Source organism: Baudoinia panamericana (assembly GCF_000338955.1).
Source record: "Baudoinia panamericana UAMH 10762 unplaced genomic scaffold BAUCOscaffold_13, whole genome shotgun sequence".
NCBI classification, from domain to species: Eukaryota; Fungi; Ascomycota; class Dothideomycetes; order Mycosphaerellales; family Teratosphaeriaceae; genus Baudoinia; species Baudoinia panamericana.
Window position 1 is genome coordinate 694,756 of NW_006911269.1, and position 15,144 is coordinate 709,899.

At 55.6% G+C, this 15,144-nt stretch overlaps 7 protein-coding genes across 7 annotated transcripts; 4 read left to right on the plus strand and 3 right to left on the minus strand.

The window, feature by feature from the left end:
• The first annotated feature begins 138 nt into the window (after positions 1-138).
• On the plus strand, positions 139-1,704 carry BAUCODRAFT_38399 (uncharacterized protein). The gene has a single exon (XM_007682203.1). It carries the CDS (start codon positions 170-172, stop codon positions 1,652-1,654), a length of 1,485 nt encoding a protein of 494 aa, XP_007680393.1. The 5' UTR covers positions 139-169; the 3' UTR covers positions 1,655-1,704.
• A 166-nt stretch (positions 1,705-1,870) lies between these two features.
• Positions 1,871-2,873, plus strand: BAUCODRAFT_77850 (uncharacterized protein; the record flags this gene model as incomplete). Its single annotated transcript, XM_007682282.1, has 2 exons — positions 1,871-2,306; positions 2,404-2,873. The coding sequence occupies 2 exons, from the start codon at positions 1,871-1,873 to the stop codon at positions 2,871-2,873; spliced, it is 906 nt and encodes a 301-aa protein (XP_007680472.1).
• Positions 2,874-3,171: 298 nt separating this feature from the next.
• On the minus strand, positions 3,172-3,852 carry BAUCODRAFT_126337 (uncharacterized protein; the record flags this gene model as incomplete). Its single annotated transcript, XM_007682538.1, has 1 exon — positions 3,172-3,852. One exon carries the CDS (start codon positions 3,850-3,852, stop codon positions 3,172-3,174), a length of 681 nt encoding a protein of 226 aa, XP_007680728.1.
• A 1,721-nt stretch (positions 3,853-5,573) lies between these two features.
• Positions 5,574-6,229, plus strand: BAUCODRAFT_38402 (uncharacterized protein). The gene is made up of 2 exons (XM_007682204.1): positions 5,574-6,086; positions 6,143-6,229. Exons 1-2 carry the CDS (start codon positions 5,902-5,904, stop codon positions 6,183-6,185), a joined length of 228 nt encoding a protein of 75 aa, XP_007680394.1. The 5' UTR covers positions 5,574-5,901; the 3' UTR covers positions 6,186-6,229.
• Positions 6,230-7,032: 803 nt separating this feature from the next.
• Positions 7,033-10,587, plus strand: BAUCODRAFT_151757 (uncharacterized protein; the record flags this gene model as incomplete). Its single annotated transcript, XM_007682539.1, has 2 exons — positions 7,033-7,300; positions 7,355-10,587. 2 exons carry the CDS (start codon positions 7,033-7,035, stop codon positions 10,585-10,587), a joined length of 3,501 nt encoding a protein of 1,166 aa, XP_007680729.1.
• A 411-nt stretch (positions 10,588-10,998) lies between these two features.
• On the minus strand, positions 10,999-12,177 carry BAUCODRAFT_151758 (uncharacterized protein; the record flags this gene model as incomplete). The annotated part of the gene is made up of 1 exon (XM_007682540.1): positions 10,999-12,177. The coding sequence occupies one exon, from the start codon at positions 12,175-12,177 to the stop codon at positions 10,999-11,001; it is 1,179 nt and encodes a 392-aa protein (XP_007680730.1).
• Positions 12,178-12,619: 442 nt separating this feature from the next.
• Positions 12,620-15,122, minus strand: BAUCODRAFT_38404 (uncharacterized protein). The gene is made up of 2 exons (XM_007682205.1): positions 13,074-15,122; positions 12,620-13,017 (listed from the first exon to the last, which is right to left on the minus strand). The coding sequence occupies exons 1-2, from the start codon at positions 15,075-15,077 to the stop codon at positions 12,784-12,786; spliced, it is 2,238 nt and encodes a 745-aa protein (XP_007680395.1). The 5' UTR covers positions 15,078-15,122; the 3' UTR covers positions 12,620-12,783.
• Positions 15,123-15,144: the final 22 nt, after the last annotated feature.

A 15,144-nucleotide genomic window follows, 5' to 3' on the forward strand; every position in this document is an offset into this window, starting at 1 on the left:
CTCCATATCTCACATCGAATCCAGAACCATTGGGATTGATCACTATTCGAGTCTAAGCTAATCCTAGTTCCACCGGGAGGTAGGTCCCACGTTCTATCCTGCTGCCGTCCTCCACTTTGCTACATCTCTTAAAGCTACAGATATCCTATCATTGGCTCAACAATTCAATATGCCGCTCGAGAAAGATTCGCAAAGCCGACAGGTTGTACCACTGTTTATCAATGGCAAGCCTCTACCAGTAGACGAGTCCCGGGTGCAGCCTGTCAAGTCCTCCATCACTGACGAGACGATACATTACTACGTTTCCACGGACATCAAAGCCTGCGACGAGGCTTGCGAGACAGCATGGACGGCCTTCAGCGGCAACATCCTCGACACAGGTCGTAGTGGGTGGAAGCGGGCAAGTGCGAATACACGCCGCGACATCATCATAAAAGCAGCGGACTTGTTCGAGGCACGGAAGGACGAGTTGATCAAAGCACAGATGGACGAGACGTGTTGCCCACAGCCGTGGGCAATGAACAACATCGCTACGACTGTGGGCTACTTGAGGGAGATCGCCAGTTGCGTGTCGAACATCAAGGGTGAGATACCTACCATCGACAAGCCGGATACGTTTGCGTTTGTGTTCAAAGAGCCTGTGGGTCCGGTGCTGGTAATCCCGCCATGGAATGCTGCGCTGGTGCTTGCGACCCGTGCGGTCACCAGCGCTCTTGGAGCCGGTTGCTCGGTCGTACTGAAGTGCAGCGAGCTTTCACCTCTCACGCACAGCCTCATAGTCGACATCTATCACCAAGCTGGCCTCCCAGCAGGCGTGCTCAACTCGGTCCAGTCTTCTCGCGAAAACGCTGCGGAGGTGACTGAGCATCTCATTGCCAACGAGCGCATACGCAAAATTGAGTTCATCGGCTCAGCGGCCGTAGGTCGTATCGTGGGCGCAACAGCGGCGAAGTACCTGAAACCCGTCCTCATGGAGCTGGGGGGCAAGTGCCCGTCCATCGTACTTGACGACGCCAACCTGCAGAAAGCCGCAGTGCTGAGCGCAAAAGGTGCCACGCTGCATCACGGTCAAATCTGTTTCAGCACTGAGCGTATCATTGTGCACAAGAATGTCGCCCAACAGTTCCAGGACATCTTGGCGAAGGTCATGGCGAATGAGCGTGGAGGCCACGCCGTGCATTCCGGCATCGCGACCAAAGCTCAAGAAATCCTGAAGGATGCGCAGGACAAGGGCGCAAAGTTCCTTGTTGGGGGGCCGGAGATGGCTGTTAAGAACGGCATGAAACCATCCATCATCATCGTCGATCCGAAGACGCCCAAGGATCAACTCCGCATCGTTGACGAGGAGACGTTCGGCCCGTCGGCGAGTCTGTACGTTGTCAACTCAGACGAGGAAGCAGTGCGTTTGGCGAACGCGAGCGCTTATGGTCTGAACGCGACGATACATAGCAACAACATGGAGCGAGCGATCAAGATCGGCCGGGAGCTAGAGTACGGACAGGTCCACATCAACAGCATCTCCGTCTTCACGAGCTGGACGGGTCCGCAGGGTGGTGTGAAGGGTTCAGGATGGGGACGGCAGAATGCGAGTTGGGGCTTGGAGGAGTTCTTGCAAGAAAAGTTCATCACTTATCATGGGAAGGATAGTGGCTGAGACATAGTTAAAGGGATAGACTGTATAAACGTTCGTGACATCAAACTGCGTCTTACGATGCTGCAACCGATATCTCACGTGACCGAATGCATGTGTGACGTAATCCGCAGGGATGAAGTGAAGGTCAATCCGCCGTCGAGCGCATCTATTTGTTGAATGCTGTCAATTGGAAGTATACACCACCACTCACCTTCAATCACGCACTACAGGCACACAATGTCGACGACACGAGCACTATTCCGCACAGCACGCCTCTCTCCCATCTCCTCCACCCGGCCCTTCACGACCACCCGCACTCGCTTCGCCGACAACGTGAACCCACGTTCCCACGACAATGCGGACGCATGGCGCAAGTCGCAGACCGAGAAGCCTCTTAATCCGCACATGACCAACACCAACAGTACCATCTCCAACGAGATGCCCAGCATCGGCAGAGACGCACCTCCACCGGAGATGATCACGAGCGCCGACCCCGACTTCACCCCGAAGGACAGTCATCCCGAGAACACGGAACGCATGACGGGCGGCACCCAGAAGCCCGCGCCAGACAGTGGGCCCAACTCTGAGCTCGATGTAGGTGAAATCGAAGGCGGCACCTTCCGCGTCGAGCCTCTTCGCCGCACCGGTGAGGACGCGAACACGATGCGTGCCCGTCTCGTCTGTAAGCTTCACTCTTTTGCCACAGAGCACTGGCTAACTGCTGATGTGCGGCGGTACTGTAGATCAATCCCGCAAAAGGGGCACGCTAGAGTCTGACCTGCTCCTCTCCACATTCGCCGACACTCATTTGGCGCATATGACGCCCAAGCAGTTGCAGCAATATGATTTGTTTCTGGACGAGAACGATTGGGATATCTATTATTGGGCGACGCAGGAGCCCACCCCTACTTCGATGGCGTATGCGGAGGGTGCGGGTTCGGCGTTTGCGAGTCCGGAGGCGCAGGGGAGTACCCACCCGGACACTACGAAGAAGCCAGAGGATGAGAAAGTGCGGAAGCCTGCGACGGGAGAGTGGGCGCAGACGGTGGGGACTTTCAAGCCGGCATATAGGCCGGTGCCGACACGGTGGAAGAACAGTGAGATTCTGTCAATGCTGAGGAAGCATGTGATTGATAAGAGTGCGGGAGGCGTGCATGTGTCTGAAGGCGAGAAGATGAGTAAGAAAGGATCCGGGGGCGGTATGGGTTTCATGCCGGAGCTGAAGAACTTTGACATCTAGATGCCGTTGCTGTGCAGTTCAGATACCACAGCTTGTACATAATTGTAAGGTATCCTTTATCAGCGCTGCGGGCCCTCCGACCAGACCAGCAACGGCCGAAGTACAGGAGCCCCATGGGCCGGCAGACCAGTAACAATGGGCGCCCTAGGAATAGCATGCCATGATCACGAGCAGAAGATGCTGCTCAGCCTTCTCCCAAACCTTCAGCCTCTACGTAAGCCATCTGATTCACAAGCCTGTCGAGATTTCAGGCGTCCAACCACAGCTCATTGCCCGCTCCCATGGGGATGCATCACCATCAGCCATCCGGATGCCAAGACCTTCCACGTTCATAATCTGGACGGTAATATGACCCACTCACAACCGGACCCGTGGGCGGGCGCCTCTGCTTTCGACAGCGTGTGTCCGCTTGACGCTGGATGTCGCTCTGCTCGCTTCCGCTGTGGTTACCTTGGCTCTGCAGTAAAGCAGTTGGCTTCTTCTTTTTGGCCTCATCGCACTGCTGCTTTCGATGTGGTAGAGGTTGCCGCGACTGATTTGCGCTTCCATCCGCCAACTTGAGGACGCTTAGTGCCGGCGTTGGTATATCGTCTTGTGGTAGGTATGAGGACGGTGGACAAGTAGCAGGATTGCAACGGCTGCTGGCTTGCTTCACGGTTTCCGGGTTTAGTGGCGAGCGTTGCTTCCTTGGGCTTCTCTCGCCGGGACCGCGGTCTACGGAGACAGGCAGCTTGATCGTGATCCTGGGTGTGCTGACGACTGCTTCAGTCTTTGCATTTGGTTCCGACGCCTTAGCTGGTATTGGGGTCGTGCTGTTGACATCGGTCTTAATATCAAGCTGACGGCGCGGGTTGCCATCGGCCAGATGAGCCCATATCGGACGCTCAACATACTTTCTTTTGACCCTTTTTGAGGGAGACTCGCCTGTTTCTGCGAGGGCGTCAGCGGGTCGCTTCCTGGCGGACGCTGTACCTTCCATCGCTTGTACAGTTTTAACAGCCTTGACTTTGGCCACCCCATCATATTCTTTCCGCAGTCTGACGAGGTCTGTGTGGTACTTCTGCGCCGCCGCATAGAGTAGAAGCTTTTGACTGCTGCGTGTGGTCTTCTCCTTCGCAGTTGTCGCAATATAGCGCCAGCGTAGCTTAGCCAGTTGTGTGCAAGTAGCCTTCAGAAGTCCCGCCTTCGTCGACTGCGAACGTTGCATGCCATCAAGTGCAGCTTTGGATGCGGTGAGCTGCCGGTCCTTATCGGCCAGAGCGGCGGCGTTCTTCTTCGCTTCGTTTGTAAGCCTGCCATTTTCAGTCAGGAGTCTTTCGCTGTCACCTTCCAACTGCGTGACGAAGCCTTGCAGCATAACAATCTCCGCTTCCTTCTGTTCGGAACCTTTGGCAAGGACACTTGTTTCGGCACGGTAGCCTTCGAGGCGGCGGTTTTCGCTTTCAATGTCGGCGGCAAAAGCGGCTGTCTGGGCCATGCGCGCCATGATATGCTTGTTCTTTGTTTCGAGCGAACGACAAGCCTCCAGCTGCTGGGTGAGGGAACGTTGCAGCTCATCACGTGCAGTCGTAAGCTCGGTGAGCTGCTGCTCTTTGTGTGCAATGACAGCTGACTTGATCCTTACCTCGCCGGCAAGCCCACCCTTTTCGATCACCATCTCTGTGATCGTGGTTTTCAGCTGAGATATGCGACGCTGCGCCTTAGCGAGCTGCGTCTGGTGGCTGGCAAAGTCCTCGGCAAGGCCTGCAGTCTCACCAAGGCGCTTATCGAGACGCTCGTTGTTGCCTTCGAGCGCACAATACGCCCTAGACAGCTCGGCTAGAAGTCCCTGTAAGCTGCTTTTCTCAGTCACCAAAGCGTTAGGATCCGACTCTGCTCGCTGGAGACAAGAGGAACGATTCGCGAGATCCTGGCCATCCTGCTGCAATATTCTCGACTGCTTGGCATTTTTCTCCAGCACGCCACGTATAAGCTTCTCGCAGGCGGCGTGCTCAGCTACAGCTGCATCTCGCACCCTGCAAAGCTCATCCGCTTTCGCCAAAAGCGCACCGTGAGCCGACATCTTGGAGCCAGTGATGTTGATCAAGGGAACCTCTAGGGTTTCGCTCAAAGCCATGATCGTAGACATCGCATCAGATCGCTCATCTATTGCTTTCGTGAGAGCGGCGGCAAGCTTGCTTCTTTCTGCCACAAGCGCAGGTTTCCCCTTCGTCAGGGCCTGCAACGCTTCGCTTGCTAACTCATTGTTAGCTTCTAAAAGCTCGACGGTAGTGGTAAGCCTGGCGTTTCGCTTCTTCGCTTCCGAGAGATGGTCGACCGCTTGCCTAATGTCGGCAGACAGACTCATATTGCGTTCTTCCAGGTTGGCCGACTGTGCCTTCAGACCAGCCACTTGAGCTCGTAGCGATTTGTCTGCAGCTGCGAACTGGTCGTTGGCGTTTACAAGCATCTTTTTCTGCGCTTGAAGAGTGGGGTAGTTGTGGGCCATGCTATTGAGGTTGACAAAACTGGGATGGACCGATAGCGAAGGCCTGGTTGCTGAGGGACGTCCCCGGGGCATTGAGAAGGATGCGCGTGGGGATGGAGGGAGAGGAAGACCATGGTTGGCAGGCGTTGAGACTTTGGCCATGCTGGATGTGGCAAGTATAGCTTCCGGTGTCTGTTGAGTTCCGTATTCGCTTTCCACGGAGCGGCTCGCATCTCGTTAGGTTACATCCGTGATGTGCATACAGAAAGAAAAGAGGAGAGACAGGAGGAACATTGATTCTTCACCTACAATGAATCTATTAGGCAACCACTGTTAGGCGAGAAGTACGGCTGCTATAATCAGCCCCCCACAGCAACGGGGTAGGAAGAGTGCCGCTGCTGCGCGTACACCCGGTGACGGCAGCGGATATGAGAGACATTGCAAACGAGCAGCCCGGCAGCGCAAGCCTGGCGACGGATTTGGAAGCCTGAAAAGGTCGTCGAGCTTTGAGTGACTGCAAATATGCGAGCGGCTAGTCGAGCGACGTGAGGTGTTTAAATCATGCATCAGTCGTGGTATGTCAGTATTGAGCGATCAAGGGCATCTACAACATGCGTTGACCATCTCCCACAGGCGGCAACATGCCAAGACTCACTGCATTCGGGTCCCAGGTATCTGGATTCATTTTTCCGACCCTCATATCCGCTCATGGGAGTATGGATGACGGGAGTCCAACGATGTAAGATCTTTATATGGGTGATCTGTGAGTACAATGTTTTGGTGGTCAGAGTATCAGACTCACTCTGATGATGAGCGCCTCCCAGGCGCCAATTGTGGGGCGATAATAGGTAGCCACTGTAGCTTGTGGTCTTCAAACCCATGGAGGTCACAGTCCGTTGGTCGTTGAGACCGAAGGACGACTTGTGCAAGATCCTGGCAAACGGAGGCTTCCGACCGGACGGGACGGGATGGCACGGCAGAAGCCAGCAGACCGCCACGTCAGTCACAAACGGTTCTCATCATTGATTCGTACAGCAGTCATCGACAACACTGACGGCTGGGATAGGCAAATAGAGCCCTCACTTACGATACAAGACCAGTGTGACCCTACGGCGACCGCGATCGGTCCGTCCAGTCAACCTAAAGCGAGGCCTGCGACGAGCACAACGCAGACCTATAGGGACGGTCGGCTTTACCTGCAGGCTGCATGGCAACCCAAACCAATGCACTAGTGTTGCGTTCGCGTCGCCGGCTATCCTGAATCAGTCCGTGTGTGCATCCGCTGCCAGCGAGCCCAGCCTGGTATCCCGTCCTGCTTCCAAAGCAATGGCGCTGCACTTTGCAGCGCTCGAACGTGGGACCTGTGACTTGCGCTGCACGCTAAATAGTTCATGCCCGACACAACGGTTACATATCCCCCACCACTTGCAGACATGGAAAGTATATCGGTACCCAAGTGCGTGCTTGGTCAATAATGAGGTGGGCAGCGAACCAAACCCTCGTATGGCCCTCCATCCCGATGTCTAGTGTGCAGACTGCTGCTCGACTGGCCTCGTAAGCTGGCGTGAGACGAGCCTCACTCCATATCACACAACAGTGTGCCTTCTGCGACATGTGCTAAGTTCTCCATGATCTACCAACCGGGCAACATCCTTTCTTCCATGCTCTTACACAAGCCAAGTCATCCTGGCCATGGCTCCGTTAAGTCTTGAAGAGATCAAGAAGAAGTATAATCTCAAATCAGTATCGGTAGCCAAATGGAGGGACCCCAAAGACAGTGCCTTTCTCGGCCAAGGAGTGTCAAACTCTTCTTCAGTTCCAGCCGCTGCAGCTGCGGCAGCATATGTGCCGCCAGCTTACAAGGTGCGCTACAAAATACCGGAACCCACTGGCGACGAAGAGTCTGAGCCCGAGGATGACACGGTCAACACCGACGAGGTTGACGTATCTGCGGCACAAGGTGGGTCTTTCGTACGAATGATGCTTTACGCCAATCGCACTGATTCGCATGTAGTGCCCGTAGACTCGCCCATGGTACCTTCCGAGGAACTCTCACCGGTGGCGCGCTTGTTACCAGACACTGTAGCTATAGCCAGCGAAAGCGCAGCGGAGCCGATTGTGGTCGACCAAGCACTTGGGTTGTCGGACCTGCTACCTAAGGACTCTCCGAACGCTGATGACCCGGAGGCTACTGACGAAGCACAGACGACATCTGCTGAGCATACTTTGCTGAATGCATTACCAGACGATGGCACTGACGACGAACTACCGACATCTGACCTTCCCAGCGACGCCGAAATTGTTATCCCGCCTTTTCAGCGCCCCCCCGGTGCCTTTCCGGAGCAGCAGGAGTCGGGCGTAGCCGTCTTGGTAGAAACTTCGACAGCGACGACCGCCGAGACGGATATGGTCTTGGAAGATTTTCTGGCAGAAGGGGGCGATCCGCAGCGACTTCTCGAAGACAGAAGCGTCCACTTTGCACCCGGTACGCCTGATCCAAAACCGTCCTCGCGTAAGAAGAAGAGTGCGAAAGGTACGAAAAGTACGAAAGGTAGGTCAAAGAAACGATCATCAATACCTATCGAAGAGTTGCCAGATGATATTGTGGAAATCGTCGACGAAGCTGTGCAGGCACTACCGCCGGAAGCACCTATGGCTCCTGAGACGGACACCGCGCTAACCGCTGACGATCTGCATCCGGTTGAGGAGGATCTCGTTAAGGCAGATGCTCAAGCTGAAATCAGCGAAGGCGAACCATCTAAGCCCCTAGATGCACTGATATATTTGGGAGACATTGTCGACGTTACGCCAGCACCGGACGCACAGTCAGTGCTGGTTGTGCCAGACCTGCTAGTCGCAGAGATGGGCCTCCACTCTTTCGCAGAAGGCGTAAACATCAACCCTGGTCCGACTAAAGCGGAAGACGCAGATGGTCTGACAGCCGCCAAGCCGAAGAAAAAGAAGAAAAGCTCGAAGTTAGCCGACATGGACGAAGAGAAACCGAGAAAAAAAAGCTCGAAGAGCAAGTCAAAAGAGGCTGCATCTTCTGTCACCGGATTGGGCATCGACATGGTCTTACCTCCGCCCCCTTTACTTGGAAGTGACGAGTTTCTGGAGGACATGCCGCCTATGCCGTCACCGCCTGTGCTTAATCTGCCGCTTGATGACATGCCAACTCCGACCCTAGCCGATCTTGCTGATGAGGTTGACCTGGTTGTACTCGATACTGAACTCGAAGAAAGCTCCGCAGGCGCGCCAATCGACGCTTTGACAGAGCCGAGCGTGAGCAGTGCAGCAGCAGACGCAGATCTTATTGCGCCGGCCATCGACCAAGCAGCGGCTGATGATGTCAAAGACACTTTTCTTCCTGCGAGTGACATTGGTGATGAAGGCAATGCTAGCGAAAAGGCAGTCAACTTTGGCGACCCTTACGTTGACGCTAAGTCTGACGAAGCAGTGGCAGAGAATTCCATGGCTGCAAACGGCGCCGGGGAGAGTGCGGTGGAAGCCGAGGAATCGCCAGCAGACACCGAAGAATCCGGAGCTTCGGAAAAAGTGTCAGTGACAGCTAGCTTAAACGATGCCGACCCGGACGGTTCTGGCGCTACAAAAGATGCCTCGCCGCAGTTGGACGACAACATAGCGGCCCCTGATGAGGAAGATATGGGCGTCAATGATACAGCGAGTGCTGAGAACGAGCCTATGCAAGGCTCCAGCGAGATCGAAACCGAGATGCACAAACAAAACGAGCCGTCCGACGAGCAAAAAGACCAGGTACAGGAAGGCACAGTGGCGGCCACTGATGATACAATGCCGGAGCCACTTGACACGCAAGCGGCGCACGTCGACAACGTTCCTCCCGTTGCCAGTGGTATTGCTGCGGATGACGTTGTCGTTGCGGAAGCGGCAGACGCAATACGTTCAAGCAGCGAAGCCGACCTGGACGCTGAAGTCTTGAAGGCTGCCGAGGCTGAAGAGAGCGAGCCCGCAGTCCCAGCTGGTGAGGCAGAGCACTTAACGGGAGAAGATGAGATTCCGTCCGGCGTGGAATCAGCGCCGCTGGAGGCACCCGAGCCCACCGCAGACGATGTGACTACGGGTAATGGTGCTGAGCCCGTTAAGCCGAATGCTCCGCTTGGAACGGAGGAGACTGGCGAAGGAGACGCGACGAATGAGTACACGGCTGAGCCATCGCCTGCAGCCCCGTTAGGAGCGCCGGCGATCGCAGCGCAGTCTGATGAGCTAGCAGTAGAGGCTGAAACCGAACAACGGAAAACCGAACAACGGAAAGAAGTGCCTCCAGAAGCTGTCATTGATACCAGCGCTGCTGATGCGCCTCCATCACCAACACTCAGCAGAGGCAGCGCGAATAAGCAGCATGGGAGCCACTGGGAACGCAAACCCTCCAGTAAACCTGCAACGAGTGGCACTAGAACAAGTAAAACCAGCTCGAGCGGGCGAAACAAAGAACACGCAAGGGAGGAACCCAAGAGTCGACAGCGTCCGCACAAGGCTCGCCGCTACTCCACGACCGCCGAAGAAGAAGCCGAGCGTAAACGTAGGCGCGAGGCCCGCAAGGCCGAAGAGATCGCTCGTATCGAAGAAGAAGAGCGGAGGAAGGCTGAGGAGAAGGAGCTACGCCTGATTAGACACGAGGCAAGGCGTGCGGCACGGAAAGCGGCTGCAGAGGAAGCTGCGCGGATCGTGCGAGAGGAAGCAGAGGCTGTTGCGCGGGAAGAGGCAGAAGCGAGGCGCAAACGGCAGGAAGTCAGAGAGCGGGGAACGGATCGACCAGCGAAGCCACGGAGACAGTCCTTCACGGCGGCACCGCTGTTCTTCAGCACCGGTAGCACGCAGCAGTCACGGTCAAGTAGGGAGCACACTTCGTCCCGCAGCTCGCGACATCACGGCGAGCGGCAGAGCGAAAGGGCGAGGAGAGCGGCGTCTCCGGAAGTTAGCAAGTCTATACCAGAAGTTCAAGATGAAGTACCTCACTCAGATCCTGCCGCTACCGAGGATACCACTGCAACGACAGAGCAGGATTTACCTGCAACAGCCGAGGAGCCTCCAGCGAGCTCCACCAGCGGCGCTCGTTCGCACCGTAAACACCGCGACGGCTACGAGACGGACCGCCACGCCGCCGACCGCCCACGGTCGAGTCGCAGATTGAGTGAGCATCGCAGCAGCAGACCGGCTTTGGATCAGCGACCTACATCTTTCATCAGCGCCTTCTTCCGAGGGTTCTAGTACGGTAACTCGGCACTAGAGTGTTCTAAGCATCGCTAGAAAGGCACACTCAAGCGTTTACTCGAGTTCCAACCGTGATCGGATTCTGTGAAGGGGCTTGACGCCATCCCACCATGACTGCACGGGAACCAGATGTTGTGTGTCGCCTAGCAGCTGATCACTGTACAGTGCTCCTGGGGTTTTGTATCAATGCTTGAGTCGGAATTTGACGGCGGCACGTTATAGAACTGTACAGCTCGAAAATCGCAAGTGCCAGCGATGCTAGCCCGTTCCCTGTCTCCAATACGCCAACAGCGGGCCACACCCTAAACCAACCCAGTGCATAACGATGCGTTTCTACCCAAGACTCAGCACGTCGCCTGTGTGACACCCCGACGTTGATCGTGACCCGTTACCTAACCTTCCCCTAACTCATGTATTCGTTCTGCTCCTGGTCTCACTGCCAGAAGCACCATCATCTCCAATCAAGCTCATACCCGCACTTCTAACACCGCTCATATCCCTGCTCGCCGTCTTCCGCACCGCCTGCCTCATCGTCTCAATCTGTAGCTCACCGTGCTGAGTCGGAGCGCTACCACCTATAATCGCCGACCTCACCGGACTCTGCTCATGCGCATGCACAGGCGGCGGCGTCGTGAGTCCGCCTCCGAGACTGCCGGGAGAGCGTGGTGATCGCAGAGGCGGCGACGCACGGTCTTGCGCACCGGAGAAGCTCCCTGGCAGCCCGACGTTGTCCATCGAGGAGGCGGCAGCCTGCTGCTGATGCTCGGCTTGTACTACGTCGGCGAAGGAGATGAAGCTGAGTCGTCGGACGTCATTCGGGTCGAGTTGGCCGTATGTGCTTGCGCCGTCCTCCTCGTTGGTGGTGGGTAGATGGTGGAAAGAGGAGTTGACATCGGAGTTGTCGGAGGCCGAGTGCTTCAACGGGGGCGAGTGGAGCTGCGTGAGGTCTGCTTGGCTTGCGGAAGCTTCAAGCACTTTCTCCGCCGCTGGCTGATGTGACGTGGACGTCACGATCTCCACCTCATCTGGGTTCAGTGTTTCGCTCGTAATGGCGTTCACTGTAGCCTCTAACGCAGGAGGGATGTGGTCTTCGGTAATGACGTGGCTCGGCATATGTGCCGGGCTAAGCTCGCCTTGTAAGGTGGAGATCGCAACCGGTTCTTGCACGTTGCGCTCGAAGATCTCGCTGTCGGCCGGGCTATGCAGTCGTGGCGAGCTCGATCTTAGTAGCGACGGCGACGGCGCCATAGCTTGGTATGGTAGTCTGGCTGGCGAGATTGGAATGGGTGCTGGATGGGGTTTCAGCTCTGACGAGCCCGATTTCATGGCACTGATAGCCGCTTGCGTTTGCGGCATCATGCCGGCTGCACCTGCCACTGTCGCCTCCGTACTCTGCGATCCGAAGTCTGCTCTCTGTTTACCGGACTCGAACAATGCTCGCTTGCCAGTCTTGGGGTCGATATCCTCGGTCTGGCTTCGCTCAGGCACCGGCGCAGTCGTAGTAGACGGTACGCCCGAGCCGCGCAGAGAAGTGGGCGGATCTTGTATTTGCGACGGCGGTGGTAGTCCTTGCGAGGGTGGAGGCATCACCGCATGCGCACCATTGGGCCTCGGGGTGGGCGCCGTTGCCGTTGAAGGTGGGGAGGCTGGCGTGTACCAAGGACGTGCAATCGTTATCATAAGCTCATGACGTCGCGGAATGGCCAGTTCTTAAAGCGGAGGCCAACTCAGCGAGAGTGTGGTAGGGGGCGTTGGAGGAAGAAAAGCCTTGATTCCTCTTCTTCTTCTTCACGGGAAATGTTGCGTGTGCCGAATGATTTGCTCCGTGAGATCCTCCGGTGCTGTCACGAGCCCGTTGACGCAGGCGAGCCGGATCGGCCAATCAGAACCACTGATGTCGCAGCGCGTCCCAAAATGGCAACATCTGCGGCTGTCACCACTCGCCCGTCCCCACGTTCGTTTCACCAGAGTCGGCAATATTGACTGCAAACGGTCGAGGGTCAAACACTGGACATTCCATTGCTTAGCACTACAAGTAGTCCGATTGCGAGTCTGATAAGGATGAAAGCGTCGATATCATTGACAGTAACACAGCATCGGATGTTACAAGGTGTGTGGATGTGCCCCACAGATCTAGAGGTATTCGACGACATCGTGCTGTGCGCTGCGATGGCCGCTTCCGGACCCTACCACTCAGTGCCGCTTATGCATGAAACCGTTCTTCTGCCTCGGCTGACTGCCATAACTCCTCCTCCCTTCCGGACCCTTCTTCATACTCGCTCCCAGATTGATATCCACGCGTGGCGGCGTAGGGAAGCCGAAACTCTTCGCCACTTTCTTTAAATCGAGCTGGTTGACGTTAAAGACCGACCGCAGGGAATGCGAGGCGTACGCTTGAAGGTAAGATCGGTAGCCATCCTTAGCGGACTGCAACTTACGTCAGCAATTCTGTTATTTATGTGATAGCGAGTGCGAGAGCATACCCTGTTCAAGTAATAGTTCTTTCCAATCAGCGCCTCAAGCTGACTTTGAATATCGACAATCTTTTTGGGTGGGATCTCGAACTCCACGAGTGGTACCCTCGCCTCTTTGAGATGGCCCAAGAAGCCCACTTCATTCGGTTGCAAAAACATCAAGCTCTTGCCCTTTCCAGTTGCACCTCTCGCGGTTCGACCGACGCGATGGATGTAGTCGCGAGGATCATCCGGTGGATCAAATTGCACAATCCAGTCCACAGCGGGAATATCAAGCCCTCTCGCGGCCACATCCGTACATATCAACGTGCCGTGAGTCGCATTACAGAACTCGAAGAAAGTGTTCGTCCGCTTTTGCTGCTTTTGCTTGCCATGCAAGTCCAATACCGGTAAATCGATGTAGTTGAGTAGCTCCGAATAGTACTTGACGCAATTACAGCTTGAGAAGAAGACGATGATCTTCTTTTTGGGATGTCGTTTGAGGAAGGTGAAGAGTAAGCGGAAGCGCATGTCAGCCTCGCAGATGACGTAGCCTTGTTCAAGCCCGGCGACGGTGCTGTGTTCTTGGTGATGGTCGACATTGATGTACAGCGGGCCAGGTCGCAACGATATCCGCGCCAGGTCCTCAACTTTGGTCGTTTGCGTGGCGGAGAAGAGCATTGTCTGTCGGTCCTCTTTCGGCAGGATCTTGATGATCTGCCGCATTTCGTCCTCGAAACCTACTTCGAGAATCCGGTCTGCCTCGTCAATAACTAGGGCGCGGACGTTCTTGAACACGAAGCCCTGTGTGTTCTGCAGGTGATCGAGGAGACGGCCGGGTGTCGCTATGAGTAGATTGACGCCTTTGCTCAGCTTCTCAGCTTCCGCCCGCCTGTTGGCACCTCCGATAACGATACCAAACGTTTGCGAGTGGTGTTCCATCAGCTCGCGAGCAACTCCGAAGATTTGCAAAGCCAGTTCACGTGTAGGCGACACAACAATGACGCCCGTGCCGTTTCTAGGCTTGAACTTGAGTGAGTAAAGCATTTCTACAGCAGGGATGAGGAAGGCCAGTGTCTTTCCAGAGCCGGTCTTTGCTGCACCAAGGACATCTTTACCAGCTAGTAAAGGTGGAATGCCTCGACGCTGGATCTCGGTCATGGTGTCAAATGGCATTTCGCTAATTGCTTTCATCGTCTTGTCGGACAATTTCAGCTCGGCGAACTTCTGCGGCTCGGCGGATGTGTCTGGTAGCCGGACACCCAGCGCGGACGGAAGGTCGGACGGCGGGCCAAGGTCGCCGTTTTCCTTCACTTCCTCGTCGTCCTGGTCAAGAATCCCTTCTTCTTGAATTCCGTTGACTCCCTCATCAGCCTCCGCACCATCAGCCCGATCAGCTCCGTCGACATCGCCATCGCCATCAAAGTCCGCAAACTCATCCTCAACCCCAGCAGCATCCGTTCCAACGGCGGCCTCTTTTAATTGCGCATTGGCCTGCTTTTCCACCTCTATCTCTTTCATGTGACCCTCCATCGCACCGTTCGCGTGCGCAGAAGCGTAATCGACGTCGCCATTGCTTTGCACATTGTCGCGCACACCCTTTACGACGGGTGCATCTGCGGCACCAGTTGTTGCCGCATCCTGCTTCGCCACACCAAGCTGCTGCTTCCGCAATTTCTTCTCCTCGCGTCTGGCCTTCTTCCTTGCCCTCTCCGCGGCTTGATCTTCAACGTCCTTCGTGGCACGAGTCTTCTCATTTTCTTCGGTGAACTCTGGCGCGCTGTTTACCGCAGTCTGACCGTTCTTCTGCACCTCCGCATGAATATCTTTTACAGGGCCAGTCTTCTGCTTCTTGTGATCCTTCTTTATTTTCTTCCTCGCCTTACTGTGATCCGCATCAACGTCTTCCGCGGGCTGTTCTTGTTCTGGCGATGGCAAACCGCCTGACATAAGCGCATTGTGACCAGGCTTGCTAAGCCCGAACTTGCGCTTCTTCCTGTTCGAGTCCTTTATGTAATCATAGTCGTGCGACATATTGGCGATAGTGTCAGAAGCGTGAGCTGCAATCACAAGTTGATCTCGAACTTTTGCCCTGAAGCTC

Excerpts from the sequence above, each read along its gene's own strand:
- BAUCODRAFT_38399 (XM_007682203.1), top strand. The coding sequence starts at position 170 with ATGCCGCTCGAGAAAGATTCGCAAAGCCGACAGGTTGTACCACTGTTT.
- BAUCODRAFT_38402 (XM_007682204.1), top strand. The coding sequence starts at position 5,902 with ATGCATCAGTCGTGGTATGTCAGTATTGAGCGATCAAGGGCATCTACA. Across the intron at positions 6,087-6,142 it reads GGAGTCCAACGATGTAAGAT|TCTGATGATGAGCGCCTCCC; the intron begins CTTTATATGGGT and ends TATCAGACTCAC.
- BAUCODRAFT_38404 (XM_007682205.1), bottom strand. The coding sequence starts at position 15,077 with ATGTCGCACGACTATGATTACATAAAGGACTCGAACAGGAAGAAGCGC. Across the intron at positions 13,018-13,073 it reads AGAACTATTACTTGAACAGG|TCCGCTAAGGATGGCTACCG; the intron begins GTATGCTCTCGC and ends CGTAAGTTGCAG.